The 26,514-nt window shown below is 39.5% G+C and overlaps 1 protein-coding gene across 1 annotated transcript in view; it reads left to right on the top strand.

Moving 5' to 3' along the window:
• Positions 1-26,514, top strand: part of GTDC1 (glycosyltransferase like domain containing 1) — a 359,684-nt gene that overhangs the window by 318,075 nt on the left and 15,095 nt on the right. Inside the window, exon 10 of the mRNA XM_060152957.1 lies at positions 20,979-21,067. Coding sequence (XP_060008940.1) covers positions 20,979-21,067 — 89 coding nt within the window. The remainder of the gene's footprint in view (positions 1-20,978; positions 21,068-26,514) is intronic.

A 26,514-nucleotide genomic window follows, 5' to 3' on the forward strand; every position in this document is an offset into this window, starting at 1 on the left:
TTATGAAATTAAAGGAATTTGGGAAAATTGAAAAAAAAAAACCTGGTAGAGAGGAAAAGAAAATAGTCATAGGATGGAGAGACATGAGCTAGAACTTAACATATCCAGCAACAAATTCCCCATGGTGGGATATAGTTGATTATTAATTTCTTTTTATTAGACGGGTATATTACACTTAGTTCTCAGCTTATACTCCAATGTAATCTCCATCTGTAACCCCAAAACTCCACTGAAAATCTGAGACACGAAACTGGCTTGATTTATTTCCACATTTGGGGAATGAAGGCATAGACAAGGCAGACGAGAGTGACATTGCAGAAGGTATGATTTAAAATAGAGACGTAGAATGTTATGGAAGCAGGAAATAAGGACAGAAGATGATTAGGAGAAATGGAAGCCCCCAAGAATTAATACTAAGAAACAAGAAAACCCATAATACAGGAGATCTTGGGAAAAACCAGCTAATTTGTTGATGTTGTAGACACGATATTTTTGGCTGTTCAGCATCTACCTAACCTTGTATTAGAATCTAAAGTCCGATTTGAGGAGTTAATTCTTTCTTACTGAATATAATCAAGCCTAGGAATTGAAACTTGCTTTGAAGAGAGGAACAAAAAGACAACACTGGAATTCAGTTCACCTGACCTAGCGCAGCCCAACCAGACTGTTTTCACCAAAAGGCAGCTGTTATTGGGTTCTGCTTCCTAACCTCCACAGCTTCTGGGGCTCCACCCAATCCCAAGCTCAGATGTCCAGCCTCCCTTTGATATGGTTCTCTATCCCTGGGATTCTGTCAGTTGCCGAAAAACAGAAAAACCTGGCTTGCTGAGTTGCTCTGGGGAAATTATCATTTCAGAAACAAGAAATGTGGATGTAGAGTGACTGCCTCATCCCACTCTTTCATCCTGATATGTTAGCTTCCCGTTGGCTATCCTCTTATGTTCACAAGAAGGCTACAGAAATCCAGTCATCACATCTTCACCACATCCCTCTTTGCAGACACAGGAGAAGGGATTTTTCTTTCTTGCTTGGGTCTCTTTCTGCAAGTAAGGAAAGCTTTTCCCAGAAGCCCATTAGGAGAATTTCCCACACATCTCATATAAGCATAAACTGGTAGCAGGGATGGAAATGGCTTCTATTCAGTTAAGACCTAACTTGGAGCCATATGGGTGAGGGATAATTAGAGCCATGAACAAAACTAGTGTGCGGTTCACAAAGATAAGAGGGAGGAGATGACTGTTGGGTCAGTAAAACATACTTCTTCCAATAAATACATTTATGTCTTATTTATTCAGATTTGTTCTCTGCGGCTTGCAAAGAATTCTAATTAATACACTTGGTTACAGCTACCACTGGGATTATTTAAATTGTAGATAGCTTTCTATATATATATACATATATATGTATACATATATATATGACTTGCTTTTACTTTCAAAGTTCTTTTCTTTTTTTGTTCTGTTTTTATGTACGTGAAAGAATGAGTTGGATTTTAGAACTGTATTTTTTAATCTTCTCCATGTCCAGCATTTATTGATCATGACTTTAATTTCCCAGTAATAATTTCCCCCCAAATCTCTAATGTCTCATTTTTACATTTATTCATACATTCCTTTCTTGTTCATTCAGAGATTCATCTCGTCATTAATTCTTCTTTTTTTCAAAAACTTGTTATGAGGTATCTAATATGTATGTGGAAGACATTGGGTTAGCAAGGAAAAACAAGCCAACAAATGTTAAACCACATTTGTGTAACTTTAAAATTAAGCATTTTTATAACATTTTTTATAACATTTTTAAAAGGGGAGCAATGGGACAAAAATGAAGCGCGCATGGACGTTCCCAGTCTTCCCTCATTTGCTAACATGGTTTCTTGTGCTCTGAGGTGAGTCCTGCCCTGAGAGTCCTGCTTTGACAGACAAGGTCTTTTGAGCTTTAGGCATGAGAATAGGGAGGAAAGGAAGAGAGAACAAAAGTTCAAAAGGTTAAATTTGGGGGAGGAGGTTATCTTGATGTGAGACTGGAATTTGAAGACAGATGTAAAGGAGCAGAAACAGCTGCGGCGTGTGAGCCACTGGACGGGGGAAGCAAAAGGATTTTTAAGGTTCTCTGTCCCCTTCATCATGTTCAAGAAAACAAATGAAGGGCTTGAGTTATTCTGAAATTATTTGTGGTTGCTGCACTATCCTGTGTTTTTATAACCATGATGTTGTTCATGGGGGTTATTGTTTTGTAATATCCAGGGCTCTATTTGATTGTGTGTGACAGAAATCAACTCACATTAATCAGGCATAAACTTTGGCTTATGTGTCAAGAAGTTTCAGGAGATGATCTTGGATATTATGAGAACTCCATCCTCTAGGATCTGGCTCAGTCTGTCTGTTTGTCTTTCTGTCTCTCTTTCTCATTCTAAGTCCCTCCTCTGCATTGTTTTCTTTCTCTAGAAGGCTATCTCAGTGTGGTGGGAAAGATGACTCATCATATTTCACATGACCTTTACAGCCTGAGAAGAGAGAATCGATCATATCTAGCATCTAAGTCAGACCCTGATAAAAATGACACTGTCCACCCTGCCTGAGTCACTTTCCTGCACTTGTGGGAGATGGAGGAGAACCGAGCAAGACATAATTTCAGATGACTGCTCCAGTGTTACAATGGGATGACTCCTTCAATCCATATTACAAGAAACTTTCTAGCTATTGGGCAGAGGAACAAGTGATATAGGTAATATTGCATCTCTTGTTAATCAAATGTCCTCTCAGTTGAGTTATTTAGACCGCTATACGGGGTTGAATTTTTACTTAAATTTAGTAAAATTAAATTTAGGTGTCTAGTTGTCTTTTCAAATGTTGTTCAAAGACTTACACTACAAGTAGCTTTGAAATGAAAATTGATGGATGTGTAGAAAAACATGGAAATAGAGCCACAAGACAAAGTTAGAATAAATGAAACTAATATTCATCACTGGAGGAATGTTAGACTTGCACTTAAAGGTCACCTAGAAACACTCAATTCCTTTGCAGACACAAACTAAGATGGAAAAACATCCACCAAGAGATAAAACTTGTATTTCCTTTTGTTTTTAGGACACACTCAAATGAGTTGCCTGTCGCATGCTAGATAGTACAATTGACACTAGAAAGAGATTGTAGAATTTCCAAGCTAGAGAGGTTCATGAGTTGTGAAAGATTATCATTCAAGTGTCAAGTATCTGTCAAAAACTACTTGTGGAAGTGTTGGCAAGAATGTGGAGGAAAGAGAACCCTCCTACACTGTTGGTGGGAATGTAAATTGGTGCAGCCACTAAGGAGAATAATGTGAAGGTTCCTCAAAAAATTAAGATCAAAACTACCATATAGGGGCTTCCCTGGTGGTGCAGTTGTTGGGAGTCTGCCTGCTGATGCAGGGGATGCAGGTTCATGTCCCGGTCTGGGAGGATCCCACATGCCGCGGAGTGGCTGGGCGCCGTGAGCCATGGCCACTGAGCCTGCGCGTCCGGAGCGTGTGCTCCGCAGCGGGAGAGGCCACAGCAGTGAGAGGCCCGCGTACCACAAAAGAAAACAAAACAAAACAAAACTACCATATAATCCAGCTATCTCACTTCTGGGTATTTACCAAAGAATTAGAAAAAAACTAATTCAAAACCACGTATGTACCCCTACGTTCATCGTGGCATTACTTACTAGAGCCAGGATATAGAAACAACCTGAAGTCCATCAATCGAAGAATGGATAAAGAGAATGGATAAAGAAGATGTGGTACATATATACAATGGAATACCACTCAGCCATAAAAAAAGATGAAATCTTGCCATTTGTAATAACATGGATGGACCTCGAGCATATTATGCTAAGTGAAACAAGTCAGACAGAGAAAGACAATTACTGGAAGACTTCACTCATATGTGGAATATAAAAAACAAACAAAAAGGAAAGAAATGAACAAGCCAAACAAAAACAAACACGTAGTTACAGAGAACAGAGTAGTGGTTACCAGAGGGGAAAGGTTGGGGGAAGGGTGAAACAGAAAAAGAGGATCAACTGTATGGTGACAGATGGAAACTAACTTATTGGTGGTGAGCACACTGTAGTGTATACAGACATAGAAATGTAATGTTGTATACATGAAACTTATATAATGATATAAACCAATGCTACCTCAATAAAAAAAAATTTAATAAGCAGTAAAAAAAAAAAAAAAACCCAAACAAAACAAAACAACTTGTTGATTGTTATGAAAAGTTTTTAATTTCCAATGATAAAAGCATCAATTTGGGGGGTACGTTCTGAGCTTAACCAAATTCAGAATGCAAAGAGAACCCTGGTCTTCTTTTGTATGCCTAAAACTTACAAAAGCATTAAAGAGGTCAAGGTCCTGAGCCCCGGTTATATGAAGAACTGGTGGCTAGAATGAGGTGCATAATGGTTGGTGACCAAAAATGACTCAGAAGATACTTTGGGCTCTGACTATGAAGATTTACTCTTAACCCAGAATAAAGTGGCATTTTTTTGTATTAACAAACATATTTGAATAATCTTTTGTAAGTCAACATAATAAAAAGTTACGTACGTACTGTTTGCTGTAGTTATGGTGCATTGAGTGATTATTCCCAATTCCACCCAATTTTGAATTATACAGTATACATGTATGCCCTTTTCCATGTGGCTTTGCAGTGTCTCCCACTAAAGGAAGCAGGGTGCTGTCCCCAACCCATTGATGTTGGGCTTGGCCATGTGACTTGCTTTGACCAACAGAATGGGTGGAAGTGACAGTGTGCCTTTTCCAAGCCAAGGCTTTAACAGGCATTGCATGTTCCCTCTGCTTGAACAGCTGTCATTCACCATGAGAACACAATGGACTGGAAGCATATGGACATATATGAAGTAGACCTGAAACCAACCCAGCCTGCAGCTTGGAGCTCAGAGCTGAATCCTGAAATTGAGTTTTTACAAGTGACTTGCATCAACTCACAGACCCATGAGGGAGAAATAAACACTAGTTATTTTAAGTCACTGAATTTTGGAGTGGTTTTTCATGCAGCATTATTAGAGCAATAGCTGACTAATAGGGTAGTATTTCTTTCCTCTCTCTACAAGTGTTTTGAAATTGATGTTGCATCTAACAACGCATAGCATCATAGGATCAAGGAAATTCAGTAATTATACAGTTAATCATTTAATTAGAATTATGAAGTGGTACAAAAATGATGCGAAGAACACAACACACAGAGACCTAATCTAATCTGAGAGTCAGGAAATGTTTCTCTGAGGAAATGACATTGAAGCTGAGACCTAGCTTTTGGCTAAGCAAATTTGGGGAGTATGGGGGAAGTATTCCGAGTGCAGGTAACAGTCTTCGCAAAGCCCTTGAGGCAAGAAAGAGAAGGTCATTGAGTACAGAGAATTATCTGGAAAGCAGAGAGGAAACAGGAGAGTGCCAAGAGAAGAGAGGTTGGTGAGGTTCAGTTTACCACAGTTTCATGGGCTGAATTGTCTCCCTCAAAATTCATATATATATTTTTTAATTAATTAATTAATTTTTTTGGTTGAGTTGGGTCTTTGTTGCTGTGCACGGGCTCTCTCTAGTTGCGGCGAGCGGGGGCTTCTCTTCCTTGCGGTGTGCAGACTTCTCACTGCGGTGGCATCACTTGTTGCGGAGCATGGGCTCTAGGCCTGTAGGCTTCAGTAGTTGTGGTTCATGGGCTCAGTAGTTGTGGCACGCGGGCTCTAGAGCGCAGGCTCAGTAGTTGTGGTGCACCGGCTTAGTTGCTCTGCGGCATATGGGATCTTCCCGGACCAGGGCTGGAACCCTTGTCCCCTGCCCTGGCAGGTGGACTCTTAACCACTTCGCTACCAGGGGAGCCCAACATTCATATATTGATGTCCTTAACACCCAGTACCTCAGAATGATTTGGAGCTAAGGTGTTAAAGTGGTAATTAAGTCAAAATGAAGTCATTAGGGAGAGTCCCAAAGTCAATCTGACCGATGTCCTTTAGAAGAGGAGATTAGGACACAGACACATATTTTAATGCTTTATTTTTCTTTTCTAATGTTTTAAACATTTAAAATTTATATATTTTACAGTCTCTCTGTTACAGCTCTATTATCTGAAATTCCTTGGGGTTTAATTCTGCTGTGTTTACTCTTTCCTGTGTCTCTCAAGGTGGATTGTTACCTTGTATGTGTTGTAATTTTGAACAGTGAGCTCATTTTTGATAGGCTTCATCTGGAGACATCAAGTGTGGCCTGTGATGAGGTTTTATTACACCAGATTTTTTTCTCAGTTTGCTTCTGCTGGGAATACACTGAATCTCAATATGGAGTGTTCAGGGCCATGTGGTTGACACGAAGCTCATTTGAGGTACGTGTCTATGATCACACTTTCTCTGGAAAGGCTTATTTTTTACCCTGTACCCAGGCCTCAATAGCTTGCTTCCTTGTTTTCTCTTTGTGCTAGTGTGCAGACTATTTCTCCTCTACCATTTCACGGAAGGGGAAGCCCTAAATGATCCTGGATTTATGTAGGAGGTTCAGTTTCAAATCCCCACCTCCCTGCAGAATTTCCAAGGTCTTGTCTTCTGTGTCTTTCTGAGAATGAAAGTGAAAACTCCTAGGTTTCTGAGACATAACCCCACCCTAGTCCACCCCAGCTCCTATACTGCCTAGTTAGTTCATGTGGTTACTACTTGGGCTCTCAGTTCCTTCTTTCTTTTGGCCCCTGGTGATTTCTCTTGCTTTCCCGCAAACTCAACTCTGGATTGAAGAGGATAAGGAAAACATTACATGGAAAAACTTGATTGGTACTCCTTCCCCTTCCTGAATAACTCATTTCTAAAGCCATTAGGTGAGACAGAGCAAGATTGGAGAATATCAGGGTCCAAGGAGGACGAAGAGAACATCTAGTCAAGGATGGTAGGCAAAAAAGCATGAGGAATCAGCCTGAACAGGGCGAGAAGGTATCCACACAGGGGAGTCAGAGCCCAAACAGGGAGAAGAGGGCATCTGTGTGTGGGAGGGGATCATAGCAGGGATGGGAGATTGGTTGCATAAAGTGAGGTTGGTTGCGTAAGTAAATATTTGAAGAATTATGGAAGCTTGTCTTCTCACTCTTAGAGACGGGGTTACATATACAGAAAGGGAGAAAATTAGAAACATGTGATTGGAGGTATAAGCATGAACTCGTGGTTTTCAGTATCTATAGATAAATATAGATAGATAGATTTCAATTTCTATAGATAGAAATAAATATAAATGTAACTATATGGTACACATATATATATATAATTCCTGGCTCTATATGGGAAGCAGCAACGCTCCAAAAACAATGAACATACATAGCGCCCAGATCTTGGCTTCCAAATACCATATTCCATTAAGGGAAAAAAAAAAAGGAAATTTTTAGAGAAATGCCTGATTCTGGGGCTGGGGGAGAGAAAAAGTACAAGAAAAACCTGGAACTTCTACCATAAACCAAAGAAGTGTTAAAAAAAAAATGATGGGCACATATCAAAAGGGCCTAGATGTCAGCTTAACTGAACTCCTACTAGCCACATTGGACATAATTTGAGTATTCATATGGATAGTAACATCATAGTACCTCATAGAATTTACAATATTAAGTAAAATAAGAGACCATACCGGCATAAATCAATGAATGAATGAATGAATGAATGAATGAATTTAAAGTTTGTTGAGGAACAGGATATTTACATGGTTTCAGAGTACCTCCCCACAAAGGGGGGAAAGTAACTTTATGGTGGAAGAGCCTGGAAGACATCACTTTTATCAAGTGGTGACAGTGAACATCAGCTATTGAAACCATGCATGACCTGGTCTGCTTCTTTGAGAGGAACACAGCATCACTTCTGTGATACTGTGACCTGAATCCAATCCTGAGGAAACTTCAGGCAAATTTAAACTGAGGGAAATTCTACTAAGTAACTGGACTCAATCTTCGAAACATCAAAGTCATGAAAGTCCATCATAGACTGAAGAATATTCCAGACTGAAGGAGACTAAAGAGACATGACAGGCAATGCAGTGTGTGATTCTGAAGTGGATCCTTTTCGTTACAAAAAATATTGTTGCATCAATTGGTGAAACTGGAATGTGGTCTGTGGACCAAAGGGCAGGAGTGTATCAAAACGTATTTCCTGGTTTTGTTAGTTGTGTTGCAGTCAGTAGGAGGATGTTCTTATTTGTAGAAAACACACATTAAATTGTTTGGGGCTAATGGACCTTCTGGTCAGCAGTTTATAAGTATTCAGGAAAAACAAGCTATTTATACTGTATGTCTAGCTTTTTTGCTAGAAAAGAAAAAGGAATTTTTGATTGTTTCAAAATTTAAAGCGACCAATAGCAAAATAAAAAATATGTGATGTAGCTTAAGTAGTACTAACTATTCTATTCAACAAACTAGAAAAAAAAAAATCCAACCAACTAAACTCTAAGAAAATAGGGGAAAGAAATAAAGGATCAAACAACAAAATTAATGAAGTAGAAGACAAAAAAGCAAGAGAGAGAGGATACATAGGGACCCTTCTTCACCATTGGGCAGCTGCTAGGACTTTTGTCCTTACTTGCATGAGCAATGGATGCTCTTGCAGAAAGAGAGGTTCTGAGACAGTTCTCAGATTTCGAATTTCAAAACCCTGGGCCTTTGTGTATCAGACGTGCCCTAAAGATCTGAAATCATGATATTAACATCACAAACAAAAGATTTGGGAAAAATAGATGAAAATTCAGTGTATTTCACCATATATTAAATGAAGTCTCTATAGGTTAAGGAAGAGAAGAAAAGGAGAAAATGGTCAGAAGGAAAGCACAGAGTTTAAAGACTGGTGGTGTCTCTGAAAAGGGACTTTGGCTCTGATCTTCCTTCACCTGACCTGGGAGAAATGTCCATGGTTAGCAGAATCTGGGAGCAGAGAGCTAGCTGGTCTTGTATCTTGGGGGAACCCAGGATCCTCTAGCCTCACAGTTTCCCTGTGCCCACCACAGTGCAGGAGCAGTAGAAGAGAGAGATGGCTGTGAGAGTGTTCAGATAACCAATGAGAGAGAGCCTTTGTGTTCCTGATATCCCACCGAGTCTCTGAAAGAACCACATAGTTGCCATAGACCCAGAAGTCTAAGAATATTTAACCTAACAGGTTAGGGTTAGGGTTGGCTTAGACAAATTAATAAGGTCCAGATAGGATGGTGACATCTCAGAGACTTGCATGGATCAACCCTGGAGGACCAGAATTGGTAACACATCTCTTAGTGAATGTCAGCGTGAATAGATGATGGTTCCCATCCTAGCATCCTGTTTATTTGTAAACTATTCTGAACATAGTCCCCAAGTTATTAGATAGGTGGATGGGTGAATGGCTGGCTGGCTGGCTGGCTGGCTGGATAATAAAAGGGCAATTCCTAAATTATATCAGTCTAAAAGCTGCTGTGTTATAGAATTTCATACCGCTAAGAATGCCACTAAGAGAATAGCCAAATTGCCCTCATTTACTCATGCCCATCCTGGCACTGCTTTCCAAGATCAGCAGCAACTAAGACTGGGAGAAGAATAGGTTCTAATACCATTTTCATCTGCAGCTGAAATAGCCCCAGAGTCAGTAGATAAAGTAAGTGTCTTTGCAAAACAGTACATTAGGGAAGAAATACCGTTGGAAGTTTCAGACACTAAAAAGTATTTTTTAAAAAAGACATTTCTTCCGTGTTTGCTTGTTTACTAAAGACAAATAAAAGGCATTTGAATTATTTTCTGCCCTGTTTGGAATCTTCTCTTTTTATCTTGGCCTTACCAGGTTTTTATTTGTATACTTAGGGAGATCTTTATGGAAGGAAAATTGTAATTCTAAAGCAGTCTGCAAACAAACACTCACACAGCACAACCAAACCACAATTTTATGCAGATTTTTTTTCTCTCTCTTGGATTCTGAGTTCTTAAAGGAAAATGTGGATGCAGTGGTGTGTCACCACTGCTATTAGAGAAGTCCAAGGGAAAAGAGTACAACATGGTGATCAGCCTTGGCAGTCTCCACATACAGCGTGATTATATTGTAATACTGTTTGATGCAATGATATGTTTGATCAGTTTCAAGAGATGAATATCACCTCACTTCAAACAATATGATACAGTCTCATTGTGTGGAATTATGGCCTCTGTCAATCAGCATATGGCATAAGCCTTAAAGTGCCATCTTTGGGGAATGTCATAAAAATGATTGCAACACTTGCATTAATTAGTAAGTTTTTGCTCTAAAACCAAGCAAAACCTGTTAAGGCAATTTATCTGCTATATCTCTGTTCATTTTTGTTATCACAGAAACACGTATATAACCCACCCATGCAAACACTCAGCCGATTAGCTCAACTTACTAGAACAGCCATGCTAAAAAAAAATCTTAGTGTGAGTATGAGCTCCCCTCCCCCGTATAAATCAGTAAGCTCTATTTTCTCTATTTTGTTTTATGGTCCCCAACATACCCTTACTTTGAGCCAACTATCCTGTCAAAGTGAATGGTGGGTGCAAAGTAAAGGCAAACATGAAATTATCACGAGGTCTATGGTCTTGACAAGACAAACTCAAAATTTAAGCTCGACAAATGACGAATAAATGGCAGGTGTACATGTTTAGACAGAATAAATACAGATTAAGAGTCCTTTGAATGTCATTAATTTCACTTTGTCAATGTTAATTGTTAGATACATTTTGAGGGAAGAAGAATTACAATCATGTTTTTACCTTAGGTATGGAATATTTTCCCTCTTGGTGTTTGCCATGACAATTTGCCATTGTCACCCAGTTATACTATTATTTCAATTTTCCCCAATAATACATAATTTGAGAAGTTACTGGTTTGACATGGTACATATTGATTTGACCTGAGACTTAACACACTTTCCCAAGGTGGTTAACACCCCCCAGATTCAACTGTGTTTGTTGACAGTGTATGTGTCACTGGAGTGTTGTGAGCCTTTTCCTGGGAAATTCCTCCCCCACCGTGTCTCCAGGCCTTCCCCTTTCCAGTTTTCCCCAGTGTCCTCTATTCCTGTTATCAACTGAGGAACCACCTGCTGTGGTAGGCAGCCTCCTAAGGTGGTCCCCAATGATCCCTGACTCCTAGTATTCACTAACTTGTGCAATCACCTCTCCTTGAACCTAGTGACTTGCTTTTAATGAACAGAGTGTGGACAAAGTTATTGGATGTCTCTTTCATGATTAGGTTATAAAAGACCATGACTTCTGTCTTGCTAGCAGGGTCTGTCTCTGGCTGGCTTTGAGGAACCAAGTTTCCATGTTGGAGAGCCCCATGTGGCCAGGAAACGAGAGCAGCCTCTGGCCAATGGCCAGCGAGAAACTGAGACTCTCATTCCGATAGACTAGGAAGAACTGAATCACAACTACTAATGTGAGCTCGGAAGCAGATCCTGCCTCAGCTAATGTGACTGTGGTACCAGCTGACTTCTAGATAATAGCCTCCTGAGAGGCCCTGAAGAAGGGGACCCTGCTAGGCTGTGCCTAGGTTCTAAACCCACAGAAACTGTGAGATAGTAAATGTGTGTGGTTTTAAGTCACTAAATTTTGGGTTTGTTTGTTGTATAGCAATAGACAACACAACTACCGTGTCTTAGTGAACATACTTGGTAGCTCACTGTGGTGAGTAGTAAAATAGTGCAGTGGGACTACAATTCTTCACACTGATGCCTTCAAAACATAGACTTCATACTCATTGGCAAGCTATGCGGAAGAGCTGACCCAGTCCGCAAAGAAACACGTGAAGTCTCTAAGACCTTCCTGCAAATACATTTCCATTATTCATGGGCAAGAAATATTGACCAGTGTTTACTCTTTGGGGTAGGATTGTAAGCTTTGAAGTATAAAGGTGCTATTTCTTTTTCCAAGGCAAGGTTTGGCACATACACTTACTGGGACTAGAGAAATATAAAATGATTTTTATTCATGTCGCGAGTGCTGTATTCTTAGACACATCTCTCTGGTTTCACAGATTTTTTCACACCACTACATCATGTCAGCAGCTTCTTGAGTTCTAGACTTCGTGGTAGAATTGCTAACAATCCCGTTAGAGACTTCATAAAACTTAGAGGTAGGTGGTCTTATTACCAGTAGCTGATACGATCTGAAGACTTGTTCCTGCAACAGGGTTATATAATTTGTGAATTATGTTATCATTTACTCAGTTATCCACATTAATAGAGGGGAACCATGATGAAGCTATTTAGTCAATAATCAAACACATTTTATTTTGAGATTTCATCGATTTATACATACATATTAGATCTCTCCTAGGTATGTTTAACCTAATATTAAGATCTTCTTGTTTCTTTGATTCATACCTAGTGCTGGTACAAAGAGAAGAAAACCCAGCTGAGTAGAATAGGGGAGTTAATTTGGTACTGAACATGTTTCATGGGTGGGACATGTGTGATTTATCAAGAATTGATTTATTTAAAAGGTCCCTAAGTAGTCTAGGACTTAAAACAACAATGGAAAAACAATAACAGCCACCACCAGTAAGGCTTCTTTCCTTATTAGGTTAACAAGGATTTCTAAATGAATTACATCCAGGCAAGGTGATAGAGAAAATGGCTTATACACAGTTGGTGGGAGTATAAATTGGCATGACCTTTTTTTCTAGAATAATTTATCAACATGCTTTAACATTTTAAGTCCATTTCACGTCTAGGAATTTATGCCAAGAAAATAAATCTGAACTTGCAAAGATGTTAAAAGAAGTTTATTGAAGCACTGTTTATAAGAATAAAAATTGACTGCAACCTAAATATCTGTCAATAGGATGAAACCCACGATGATATATACAAAATGGAGGCTACCATAGCCAGTTAAAGGGGAACACTTGTGTCATGGAAAGGCATCAGAAATATACTGTTAATTTTTTTTTTTTTTTTTTTTTTTTTGCTGTACGCGGGCCTCTCACTGTTGTGGCCTCTCCCGTTGCAGAGCACAGGCTCCGGACGCGCAGGCTCAGCGGCCATGGCTCACGGGCCCAGCTGCTCCGCGGCATGTGGGATCTTCGCGGACCGGGGCACGAACCCATGTCCCCTGCATCAGCAGGCGGACTCTCAACCACTGTGCCACCAGGGAAGCCCTATAATGAGATATTTGAATATTTTCCAGTGAGCATGTATTATTTATCAGTCAGAAAAGATAGCTATTTTCACTTTGAAAAAATTCTAGACATTAATTTTTGCTTTTTCTGTTTTGGCCACTGAAAAAAAAAATCAACCCATAATCATCTCTTTCTTCTTGTCCTCCAGGTGCTCATCTAGTTTTCATTCATTAGCTCAGCTAACATTTATTAAGCACCTATCATGTGTCCTGTGATAGTCACTGAATTAACAACAATAAACAAGAGTCTCTGACTCTAATGAAAAAGACACGTGAAATTTCACATGAAATAAAGTGTGTAAATGCTCCGTTAGAGCAGATGTAGGATAAGGTGGGGTGGAGGAGGGAGTGATCAATTTAAAATTATGGAACAATTCATGAATTTGTGCATCATCTCTGTGGGTATTTCTTCCACTACAAAAGTATAAATGTCTGGAGACTGATTCTATAACATACACTTTTAAAATAATCTCTTCAGTTTCCAGAATCTTGATGATGGTGTGCCAAGTGTTCAAAGAATACCTTTATGTTCAAGTTATTCATCTGCTAGAGTAGTGGGTTTTGAATGTTTTGGAATTCAAGACTAGAGTTCCAATACAAGAATATGCAGTGGCACGTTGGAATGGATTTAAAAATTTAAAGCACTCCACAAGTAAGCAATAACTTCAAGGTCTTAGGGTGTCTTTGAAAGTATCCAGGGTATCAAGATAAGCTAGTTCACATAGTTCCCCCTGAGCACGGAGCCAGTGTTCGAGCAGAATGTTTATATTCTAATAACACCTCAGAGATTCGCTATATTTGTTTGAACACATATGTAATCCATATAGAATATATATGTAAATACACTCACATAAGCATATTTGGGAATCAGAGATTTAGTAGCCATGCCCTCCTTTCAGTACTGATTTGAAGTTTTTTATCTATCACAAAGGGCTAATTGTTCGGTAGAGCGCCTACCTCAGTGAACATTCCATCAGGACAGACAGGAATAGGAGCTCGTTAAACAGCTTAAAGCAGACCAGAATCTGACAGCACACCTGGGAAGGGTGGGCTTCTGGCTCAGCTGTTTCAGTGGAGACCCTGTAAGGATGCAGAACCCTCAAAAACGTATTGTCTGTTTGCTTCCAGTAGAGCTAGTCAGTTCAGTTGAGATCTTTGTTGAGATTTTTTGAAGGGACTTCAGGTAGCTGGGAAGAAAACTCATTGGGGTGTTTCATTCAAGGAGTACTTGCCCCAAAGATTTTTATACTTTACCCACAGAGATTGACTTAATCTGCCACTTTCTTTATTTTCCTATCATTAATCAGATGACATACAGGTAGAAGAACAGACGAGGAAGAGAAGTAAAAGAAGACATGAGTGAAGAAGAGAAGAAAAAACTGAATATGGTAGAAGGATCAGTTTTCCCATCTATCACTATGAGAATTTTAGGATATTCATGGTCAATAGTGACCACACTTGAAAAAGATTTCTTTGGGATGAATCCCACTATGTGCGACTTAGGTGTTAAAAACAAGACAACAGGCCCCAAATGGGATAACTTATGCTAAGCCCCACATCACCAAACTGAGACTTAATTACAGTTTTGGCTCTCCCAGAAATGGAATCTTAAGCCAGGAATCTCCAGATTAGCTAAGAATAACTAATAATCTCCAGATTATTAGTTACATAATCTGCCTGGTAGCTCCCTGCCATCCCCTAAAGGAAAGTAACCTTGCAATAACCAACCCACTTTTTGGCCTAGTATAATTTCTTTATTCCTGCTCCCTTTTTTTTTTTTTTTTTGCAGTACGCGGGCCTCTCACTGTTGTGACAGGGGACACGGGTTTGTGCCCCGGTCTGGGAAGATCCCACATGCCGTGAAGCGGCTGGGCCCGTGAGCCATGGCCGCTGAGCCTGCGCGTCCGGAGCCTGTGCTCCACAACGGGAGAGGCCACAACAGTGAGAGGCCCGCGTACCGCAAAAAAAAAAAAAAAAAAAGTGTGTGACTTGCCAAAAAATGGATTGGTATTAATTATAAAAATTACATTAGAATGAATGCATTCATTAATGATCTACTAATCAATATCAATTGAAGGTTTATTATTTTGAGGATGGCCAATTAGCAGTTTGACACCATGAAAAAGAGATAACCAACTGACTGACGGATCCCCATCAAGTTTAATTTTAATTTGTTTTAAAAGTATCTTCTTGAGGAATGAGTTTAAATGCACACCACTCTTTCTCCTTTCAGCAAATGAATATATAAGTTGTTTAAAAAGCATATCTCAATGACCAAGAATGAAGTCTGGCATATGTAACAAGAAATGAGCACATCTTCTAAATGGGCTCGATGGTATGGTCTAAGTCCTATTATATAGAATTTATATGGTCTAAATCTATAACTGGATTGCTCTTTAAATTAAGTGAATTTGTATGTCCGCTTTCCCTTAATGGAATCGGTTTTGATATACTCTTTGTTCGTGCTGTTATGGCTGCAGTCTAAGGGTTCTTTGTATTAACTTTTTAAAGTTACATCACAAAGGGGTTTTAAGATTTCCCAACAGGCTTCTATTTAACCAAAGCTTTTGATCTCAAACCTGCTGGGGACTAGTGAAATCCTTACCAATTCTCCAGGAACTTCTCACTATTGGAATTTGAAAAGACCCACCTGAAGGACTGAACTCCCAGTATGGTTTCAGCCACCCTTCAGATCACGCTATTCAGGCAGCTGGCGAGGGGGTCTAGTGCACCCTTTGTGATCGGCTAAGCGGTCTAAGGTGTCCTTTGCATGAGTTGCACTCCCGAGGAAATAAAAACCAGGAGGACACAGACCTATATACCTTATTTCCTGCTATCTTCAGTTAAAGGCGGATTGCAGGGGGTCTGCTTAACATCCTTTGCTACCTAAATACCTTTTGGACATGGGAACTCAATAAAAGAACTTTCATTGCATCCATTACCCTACTGCGGTGCATAACAAATTAGATTTAAAAGGCTACTTTTTTCCCCCTTACAGCTATTTCCAACATTTTCTTTAAAATTTCAATTTAGTGTCTAGTGCCAGAATATTCTATAATATATTTTAAAAGTCTATAATACCAATTATGCCAACTGAACACTATTTCCAAAGAATTAGGCTTCTATTCTTATAGAAAAATTGTAGTTTAGAATTAAGATAAGGTAAAAAATAAAATAAAATGAAGATAAGTTCGAAAATTATGTTTAAAACAGGTTAAATATAAAACTATATAACACAAATATTGTTCTTGGATAACTCTTTTTAAAATATAAATGCATTAATTTTTTATTTGGCTCTAAATTCCCACTTTTTGAAAAAATTTGCATTTGAGGTTGAAAAATATCAATGCCACATATTAACCTATTTTTAGAAAGGGTGAAATAAAATTCTCAATGATAATATTTAAATACTTTTATGTATTTTATCTTAAAACTCCATTGTGCAGAGGTTTTAGGCCATGTAAACAACACAGGACGCAGAAGGCAAATACAACTTTGTAAAGAACACAATATTTGCAGCTGTGTGTGAGAACGGATGTGCCTATGGACCACTTCTCCTGTGTAAATATTTATCTTTACCCTTCTATTAATGCGGTGTCAAACCTCTTTATTATTCAAAAACAATTTTTGGACCCTGTCTTGGTAGAGATGGATATTACTGTCATTGCATCAGATGTTATGATCCCTGACAAAGCCTCAAATTAGCTATATGCCAAAGAACTAGAAAGAAATGTATAAGTATTTCCAGAAGCTGTAAAAGATTTGCCATTCAGTGCTCACTGCTTGAGGGCATACTCTCTCACACCACACATGTACCATCTATTACCAGACATTAGAGGCACTTGCTATCAGTATGTTTTTTTGTCCTCTTTGTGCTCTGGTGTAACTACAGCAAAGTAGCCTGGAACCATCTCAGTTCTGAATATGTGGTAGAGTGGTCAGGCTATGTTCAGTCTGGGTTTCAGAAACACTGTTACCACACCTGTAGAATATGACATAATTGTTCCATTTCTCGACTTATTAATTTTGATAAGCATTTGTTACACATCTGATTGGTAGATATTTATGAGTAGCTGCCTGATGGACTATTATGTTCTACAGTTAATAATAACTGATTATAGGAAGACAAGATGCTATGAATTCTTTCTCTGGACAAAGAGGGGCTCAAAGACTTGCAGAACTGTGAGAATCATGGGAAATATGGGAAAAAAAGATTTCTGATATTTATGAATAATATAAGTGTTACTTATGTTGTGTTACAGTAATCCCGTGCTTCTTTGTAAAAAAAAAAAAACTATGCATTTTTATTGCATAGATAAGAGACTTAATAAAATATTTCTCATGATCCCAAATTTATTCTCATTCACTTTTACTCACAGTGTGAGTAGTTAGAATTTGGGGGATGATTACTCTGCAATATCTATCATTTAAAAGATGTGGGCTTCCCTGGTGGCGCAGTGGTTGAGAGTCCGCCTGCCGATGCAGCGGACGCGGGTTCGTGCCCTGGTCCGGGAAGATCCCACATGCCGCGGAGCGGCTGGGGGCCCGTGAGCCATGGCCGCTGAGCCTGAGCGTCCGGAGCCTGTGCTCCGCAACGGGAGAGACCACAGCAGTGAGAGGCCCGCGTACAGCAAAAAAGAAAAAGAAAAAAAAAAAAAAAAGACGCGTATCACCTTTGATTAGAAAACTGTACTTCCAAAATACAGCCTGTAGAAATACTCACAACTTTATACTTAGAAGTCCACTAGTGTGTGATGTATGAGAGTAAAAATTGTAATCACTCTAAATGTCCACCAACATGAGGTTGCTAATAAGATACTGCACATCCATGGTAGCAGCACTGTCGTGGTTGCATGCCTACCAGTGCCAGGCAGTAACTCCTCATCCTGGGTGACAACCATTTCACGGAGGTATTGTTAATATCACACCTTACAAGTTGAGAAAGTGGATTACAGAGAAAATAAGCAACTTGTCAAAGTCAGAGAATTACTAACAGTGAAGCTAGGATTCAAACTCAACCAAGACATTTGGCTGCAAAGCCATAAACTTAACCCACTAATATTTGTATATTTTATAGAACACTCATATAACCCACTAATATGTGTGTATTCAAAGAATGAGATAGTTTTAGAGATCATGAAATGAAAAGAAGTCTAAGAAATATTAGATACAGTTTGGTAAAAATTATGTCTGTATACATTAGAATATGGAGAGAAAAGTTTGAAGGACTATTCACCAGGCTGTTTATATTAAAATGTCTGTGGTTAGACTTTTATTTTCTACTTTATATATTTCTTTAATATTTAGATATCTTATAACTTCGTATAATAAAAACAATACAGTTCTTTAAAATATCAACATATAAGTAGGAAAATCAATAAAATTAATAAATTATTGTATCAACATATGCAGCATTATTTCAAGATCTCAAGTGCTGGCATTCAATTTGGCCTTTTTTAAACAAAGCATAAATAAATTATATCACATAGACTTTTCATACTACGGACATTAATTATTGCAGTCTGTTTTTGGGGAGGATGGTGTTCTATGGTGAAGAAAGCTATACCACCGAGACCTTTTTCCTTGTGTAAGCAAGTTTTGCAAGTGACTTGTCTTATAACTATTGAATAAAAGTCCTGTTTTATCAATAGAGTTATACATATTTTTATTTCACATTCTTTATATTAGAACACAATTATTTATTCTTTTAAAGGAGGATTGTCACAGTGTTTCTAATACATAAAAATGCTTCCTACTTTTGCATTTGTAAACTGCTTCCGTGGGTGGACATTGCATCCAGGTTCCTAAGATCAGGAAAAAAAATCTGGGCATTTTATTCTGAAGTTACAAATGATACTTGATACACCACTGTGCTAAACGTAGGATTGGGCTGGCTCTAGCTTTACATCTTGCATTTCAGCATTGAAAAAAAAATCAGTCATGGGTAATGCTTTCAAAAATGTTAATCCCAATTTTTGCTTATGGATATCACATGATTTTAAAAGGTAATAAAGAGCATTCTCAGTAGTCAAGGGTGAGTCAAGGAAAATGGCATCTGTGGAAATAAGTCAGCCAAACAAAAACTTGACCCAACACCAAGCTCATTGTCAGAATCACAGCTGCCGCATCAACCAATGAGACCTGAAATGGAGGCAGCCAGGAAGTCAGGTGCCGAGGCTGGAAAGCCTGTTCCAGACCCATTGGCAGTTGGCCCTTCAGCTGCTGTACAGCCCCAGGAAGGGCCTCAAGGGGCTGGATCTGGTTTTCGACCACAGGAGGAAAGTGAAGTGAAGTACAACCAATATTGTCAACAGCGAGACTGTCAAGTTAGTGCTGATAATATATTCATGGGGAGATGTATTGTTTTGCTCTTCGGGTTCTGTGGGGAAGGAGAGCCAAGGGAGAATGTACATAGCCACTCTGAAAGCATAATCTACCTCCTGCTCATAGAAACTAGTGATGGTGGCTCAGGCTTCCTTTTACTCTCGATTCCTTCTAGTAGCATGTCTTATTTACTAAGTAGAATCTTGAAAAATATGGACAGAAGTGAATACCAGGTTTAAAAAGGAGGTGTGGTTAAAGGAACATGATACTCAGATTTTAAAAAGAAAATGGATTTTTGAGTTTGGCATTATTAACAGAGAGCTGTCATGTTCTTTTCCTTCAATAGAGAAAAGAAGTGACCCAGAACAGAAAATAAATGACCCGTGCTGTGATTAGCAACTCACTGTGTTTGTTTAGTGTCAAGAATGCTGCTAGGATTTAATAAAAATTTACAATCATAGATCACCTCCCCAAACAAAAGCAAATAAGCAAAGCACACATCTTTAAGGTAAGTCATCTTCTAACACCTTTGAAGCTAAGGATTGTCCTGCTTGCACAGAGCAGGCATTTCATAAACGTTGAAAACTGAATATGACTCGCTGAACCTTGAGCTTGTCTTTGCAGTCTTTGTCCCTCCCGGATAGACACCCAGTTGTGTGGCCTCCAGATTCATATTATTACATTCTCACTTCGGTGCTGAGACTTCATATAAAAACTTTATGAAAAGCTTTCTTAATGATAAACACATTCGTTTCGTCCACTGTAGTGAATAGCACCTGGTGTGGGACCCTGAACATAGTATGTTCTCAATAAACGCTTGTTAAATTTAATAGAAGTCACTAGGAATTGTGAGACATTATGGGAAGTTTGAAAGGCATTATATGTTCTTAAATTTAATGGGTGCTCCACAAACACTAATGAAATAGAAATATACTCACATATACATAACTTAAAAACCCATCATAAACACATGCAAAAACAAGAGGCATTTGTAGTGAGTGGCCAGAGGTTAACTTTTCAACATGGTTCTGAAGGAGGAGATGGATAGAACTGATAACAGCTAACATTCATTAAACACTTACTATTGGCCAAGCAAAATGTTACTTGCTTTAGATGTATTGATTATCTTATTTAATTTTCACTGCAACCTTAATGTAGGTGATATTATTTTCATTTTACAGATATGAAAACTGGGGCTTAAATTGTCAAAATAGTTGTCCCAGATTAGTAGGTGTGGCGGGGGAGGGGCAAGCCAAGCTCTGCAGCCAGAAAATCTGGCTCATTGGCCCCATATAAAGACATATGCTATGATCTGAATGTTTGCTTTATGCTCTCCCCCATCCCCCATCCCCTCCCCACCCCCTCGCCAAAGCATATGTTGAAATCCTAACGCCCCAAGTAATGGTGTAAGGAGGGAGGGCCTTTGGTTATAAAAGTGGAGCACTCATGCATGGAATTAGCGTCCACATGAGAGAGACCCCAGAGAGCTCCCTGTCCCCTTCCACAGGTGAGGACTCAGCTGGAACCGGGAAACAAGCCTTCACCAGAACCTGCCCATCATGGCACCCTGATCTTGGACATCCAGCCTCCGGAACGGTGAGAAATAAATTTCTATTATTTATAAGTTACCCCGTCTATGGTATTATGTTATAGCCTTCCAAACAGACTAAGACAACACATGACAACATGGAAGAATGGTAACCTTACAGTCATAGGTCTCGGAGTTTTGGAGAATCGTTCAAGGATAACCACAATTGTACATTTAGGACTCAGTTGAGAACCGAAATATCGTGAGTGTATCTCTAGAGATCCAGTTATCTTTTGTTTCTTTTTTTTTTTTTGCGGTACGCGGGCCTCTCACTGTTGTGGCCTCTCCCGTTGCGGAGCACAGGCTCCGGACGCGCAGGCTCAGCGGCCATGGCTCACGGGCCCAGCCGCTCCGTGGCATGTGGGATCTTCCCGGACCGGGGCACAAACCCGTGTCCCCTGCATCGGCAGGCGGACTCTCAACCACTGCACCACCAGGGAAGCCCCTATCTTTTGTTTCTTCAGTAGCCAGTGTTTTTACTGTGGAGTGTTGCCATCCTTGTGACATTCTCTGGCCCTGATTGTACTTCTCTTGCTGCTTCTCACACACACAGTCTCACCCCAGCCTCATTTCTCCCTTAGACTTCTGACTAATCACAGCTTCCTTTGCTCTGTGGTCTCAGCTCACTGCCTTCTTCCTGAATGGATGCCTGAATGGAGGCCTCTGAACCTCTCTCCTCACTGGCCTTCCCTGATGCCTCACATTCACACGCGTCTGGGACTGGCTTGCAGATCAGCTGGCATGTGGTCATGCCCGTGGTGAGAAGCTCTGTCTCCAAGCCACCTCAGGGACCCTGGCCCTGACAGGAGAACAGGAGCCTTAAGGTACAGGGCTGATCTCATTTAATTGCCGTGGCCTGGTGTGATGGTTAATTGTATGTGTCAGCTTGGCTAGGCTGGGGAACCAAGAGTTGGTCAAACATCAGGTTAGCTGTTCCTGTGAAGATATTTTTTAGATGTGATGAATATTTAAATTAGTAGACTTTGAGTAAAGCAGATTACTCTCCATAATGTGATTGGTCCTCATCCAATCAGCTGAACTCCTTAAGAGAAAATACTGAGGTCCTCCTAGAAAGAAGGAATTTTACCTCCAGACTGCCTTCCGACTCAAGATTCAGCGTTAATTCTTCCTGGGTCTCCAGCCTGCCACCTGCCCTGCAGATTTCAGACTTACCAGCCCCAACAATTAGTTGCTTTCCAAGTAACCATCAACAAGTGACTTGATTTCCTTAAAGCTCAGGGTCTGACTTGGCAGGATACTGTGATAATTAGATGTGATGAATTATATTGTGATAATTAAATATTGTGAAGTTCATTGATAATTAAGTGATCATTTTATGTGCATAAATTGCCTGACATCTAGTAGATGCTGAATAAAAATAAGTTTCTCATCCCTTTCTCTAGCTAAAATTATACTAAGCCATTCTACTTGTTTTCTTTTTCACTGGAAATGCTAGCTTTAGATATAAGGGAGTTTTTCTTATGATTGACTGATATTTCATGTGCCAACTCTAAGCCATCTCATGTTTATTTATTAAGGTATTCTTAGTGTTGCCACTCATTTCTCAGATCAACTAGTTAGTTTCAATTCTTATTGTCTCTCATTACATTGAACGCAATGCATTTTCTTACCAGAGGTCACTATCTTTATGAGCCTTCAATCCTGCTCTGTTAGGGTTCTCCAGAGAAACTGAACCAAGAGAATGTGTATATATACATAAAGAGAGAGATTTACTTGAATTGTGTTTATGATTTCTATTTACCGGGTTTCATTTTGTCATTTTTTCCCCATTCTTATTTAGATTAATTGCTTTTTCTTTTTTGTTGTTATTCAATGGGAGTTATATATTCTACTTCTTCAGTGGTGCTCACAAGTTTTTAACAAGCACACTTGACCTATCTGTTTTAATTTCCAAACACTACACTCTTCTACCATCAATATATTATTTTACTTCCCCTTTGTTTTTATCCCCTAAACTAAGTCACTGTATTTTACCTCAATATTTACTTAGACTTACACATGTATTTACCAGTTTCTTTGAGCACCACCTTTTGTACCTCTCCTTTATTCTAAGTCAATGTTCTTTTTACAGACGTACATCCTTTGGTGGTTCTTTCAGTAAGAAATCTGAGGATAGTAAACTCTATCAGTTTTTATTTTTAAAAAAATCCTTACTCTTTTGATCACATCCTTAATCTTTAATTATAATTGATGTGGGTATAAAATTCTAAGTCAACAGTTGTTTTTTCCCATAGCACTTTGAAGATATTATTCCATTTCCTGCTGACTCTATTTTTGTTGATGAAATCTCTGCTTTAGCCTAATTGCTGTTCTTTAGGTAATCTGAGTTGTCTTTCTAGTTGCCTTTAATATGCATGTCTTTTTAACTTTATTATTATTTATTTTAACTATGATGTGTCCAGGTATGGATTTATTTTCATTTATTTCATTCCTCTGTGACTCCTTTTAGATATATGTTTGACCATCTCATTCTTTCCTTCATGTCTTTTAGCATTAAAAAAATTTGCATTGGGTCTCCTTTTCTCTTTACTAATTGGAGATAATTTTCTTAGCTATGTTTTCTAGTTCAGGCATGAGCTCTTTAGCTACTGATTAGCTCATCCATTGAGGATTTTCATTTTAATGAACAAATTTCTCATTTCTGCATGCTTAATTTGTTTATTTTTCAAATTTGCCTTTCCTTTTTTCATTATGTTCTGTTCTTTTTATAGTTATTCCTTTTTTAAATCTTTTTTATCATTTTAAGTATCTTTATTTTGTATTGTCTTTCAGATTATTAGATTAAGGTATTAAGCATACTAATCTTTATGTTTGTTGTGTCTTCTGACTCTCTCTTACAGAAAATTGTTTTCTTGTGTGGCTTGTCACTCCTGTATTGTGAGCTTTTCTTCAGCTGTAGGATTCTTGGGTACCCCAGGCAGTGTCAGCAGTCCCTAAACACAGGTTTGGGGTTTCCTTTTGTCAGGTTCATTTCCCTTTTTTGTACATTAGATTCTTGAGATTTTCAGATAACACAAACACACTCTACTCTTGCATAAGGCACATTTTTGGGAGTTTAATATTTGCTGACTTTTCTTCCTTCCTCTGTAACAAGCAGAAACAAATGTCCTTGTTGCTTACCGAAACCAGTATCTCCCACAGTTGCTGTGAGGTCAGTCATGAGTGATGAGGTCCTGCAGCTCCCATCTCCTCCCAACCCCTGAGCCCCAAGGCTGCCACAGGGATGTTTGTGCTTGTGTTCACCTTCATGGACCAGTCCTGTGTGTTCTGTTCTGCCACACCCAGGTCCGGGAGGGGAAGGACGGGCAGAGGATGAGACCCCCAACACCAGACCTGCCTGCAGGAGAGGACGTGTGTGGGTACAGCTTCCTCCGTGTGCCCCACTGTACCTGTGTCTCCGGCTTCCTCAGCTGCCCGATGGTCTTCAGCCTCTGTCCCCGTTCTGTCCCTCCCAGCAACTAGTGTCACGTCCTGCATGCCCTGGGCTGCTTCTCATTCTGTCACCTCAGCTCTGTATCCTTCCGGTCTCAGGGAATGGGGCCTACTCGCCCGAACATGGTCTCTGAGCCCCTGGACCAGCTGTCTCCCGTGGTGCCGGCCCACACATGACCACGCCTCGGCAAGCGCCCCCTGCCCCAGCAGCCTCAGGTGTGGTTCACGGGAAGGCCTGAGAAGGGCCCACGTCTGTGCTCAGGACTCAGAAGCCTGCCAGTCAGCGGTCCCCAGCCTGGGACGTGGCAGGAGGCTGGGCAAGTGAGCACTGTGGATGGACCCTCGGGTTGCCCACCTGCAGAAGGATAGAGATTGGAGGTCCCCCTGTTTTACAGGTGCCCGCAGACCTGGATGTTATGAAGTTGTACGTAGCGTGAACACTTTGTAATGTTGACTGATTGAATGTAAGACAGTTCATCTAAAAAAAAAAAAGTTTCCATGTTGCGAGAAACAAGAATCCCATTATTACTATTATTAATTTTATTAAAACAGTATTAATCAAAAGAGTGCTACCATTATTACCATTCTTGCCATGCCTATGCCATTTTAAGAACAAACATCTTCAACTAATTTGAGTTGCAACTTTTCCATAGTGTTTTTGGATGACTGGTTTCTGTATTTTAGATTATGCCTATAACATAGAGACAGAAAGAAATAAGTTGTACAGGTTTACATTAGACAGACACTATTTTGACTTCCTTTAGGCAAAATAGTATCAGAATTTTATCACTAGAGTTCTTGAATGTTAATTTTTTTCTCCACTCCTTTGAGATCCCCATTTTAATTTTTAACAACTTCCTCCCTTCTCCACTTCTATTATAATGCAAAAAGGAGGAAGAGGTGAGAGGAAGATGGTAGAGAATCTCTGAGAAATAACAAAAGGAAAAAATAGTAAGTAATAAATTGGCAGAAGGGAAGGAAATAAAAACAAAATTAAAGGGAGTAAATTTTCAAGAGTGGAGAAAATAATATGATGATATCCCAAGGAACATGAGTAAAGAAGCTATGGGTCAAAGAAAAGAGAAAAGGAGTGAGGGGTGGGATGCTGGGATGGAGAAAGCATGAAGCATTGTGAGTGATGACGAGAGAAACAGAACAAGTATCATTTGTGCCTATTGTGTGCTGGAAGAACAGTAGGCACATTTCATCCACAGCTCATATGTAGAGTCAACAAATGTATGAACCATGAATGATTATCTCATTTGATAAATCAAAGAAGTCAGAGAAATTAAATAGCTCATCCAAGATCTGAAGAGTTAGTAAAAACCTGAGTCAGAATTCATGCACAAATCTGTGTGTTTTCACCAAAAACTGGGGCAGGATTGAAAAGGTCACTCTCCACCCACTGTGTGGAACAGAGGACAGATGCCCCTGCTTCTTTCTTCTTTTCTTTGCCAGCTAATTACATGTCTGATTAGTGTAGGACAAAGGAAAATGTGCAGAAGAGAAGCCTGACAAGGTTGAGAAGGAAATGGCCCGGGAGAAAGGAAGATGATTCATTGATAAGCTCTTTGTCCTCTAGACATGCAATAGGCCTCCTAGGAGGAGAGACTCAGTGTCTGGGGGGGCAGCTCCGGCCTTGAGGGAATTGTCACCCAGAGGTGACTGGGCACAGAAGTGCTGGAGCATTTTCAGACCTCCCTACCTCAGCAAGCCACAAAAAAAGTGCTATAAAATGTCTTTGATTCTTCCTCCTTTTCATTCATACTATTATATACCGGCCTGTCCAACATTGCCCTTTAAAACCAGGCCACCTTTGGAGCAGTGAATTAACCATGTGGTGTTTCTTGAGCATCTAATCCATGGAATAGGATCCCATGTCATACTTGTTTAAGACTCAATACAACTTCAATAGGTTTTGCTGCATTATTCACCCCAAGTAAAATCCCCAAGAAACCAAAACAGAATTATACAGCAATTTAAAAGAATACTATTTTCCCAC

Source organism: Lagenorhynchus albirostris, chromosome 6 (genome assembly GCF_949774975.1).
Source record: "Lagenorhynchus albirostris chromosome 6, mLagAlb1.1, whole genome shotgun sequence".
Taxonomy (NCBI): Eukaryota; Metazoa; Chordata; class Mammalia; order Artiodactyla; family Delphinidae; genus Lagenorhynchus; species Lagenorhynchus albirostris.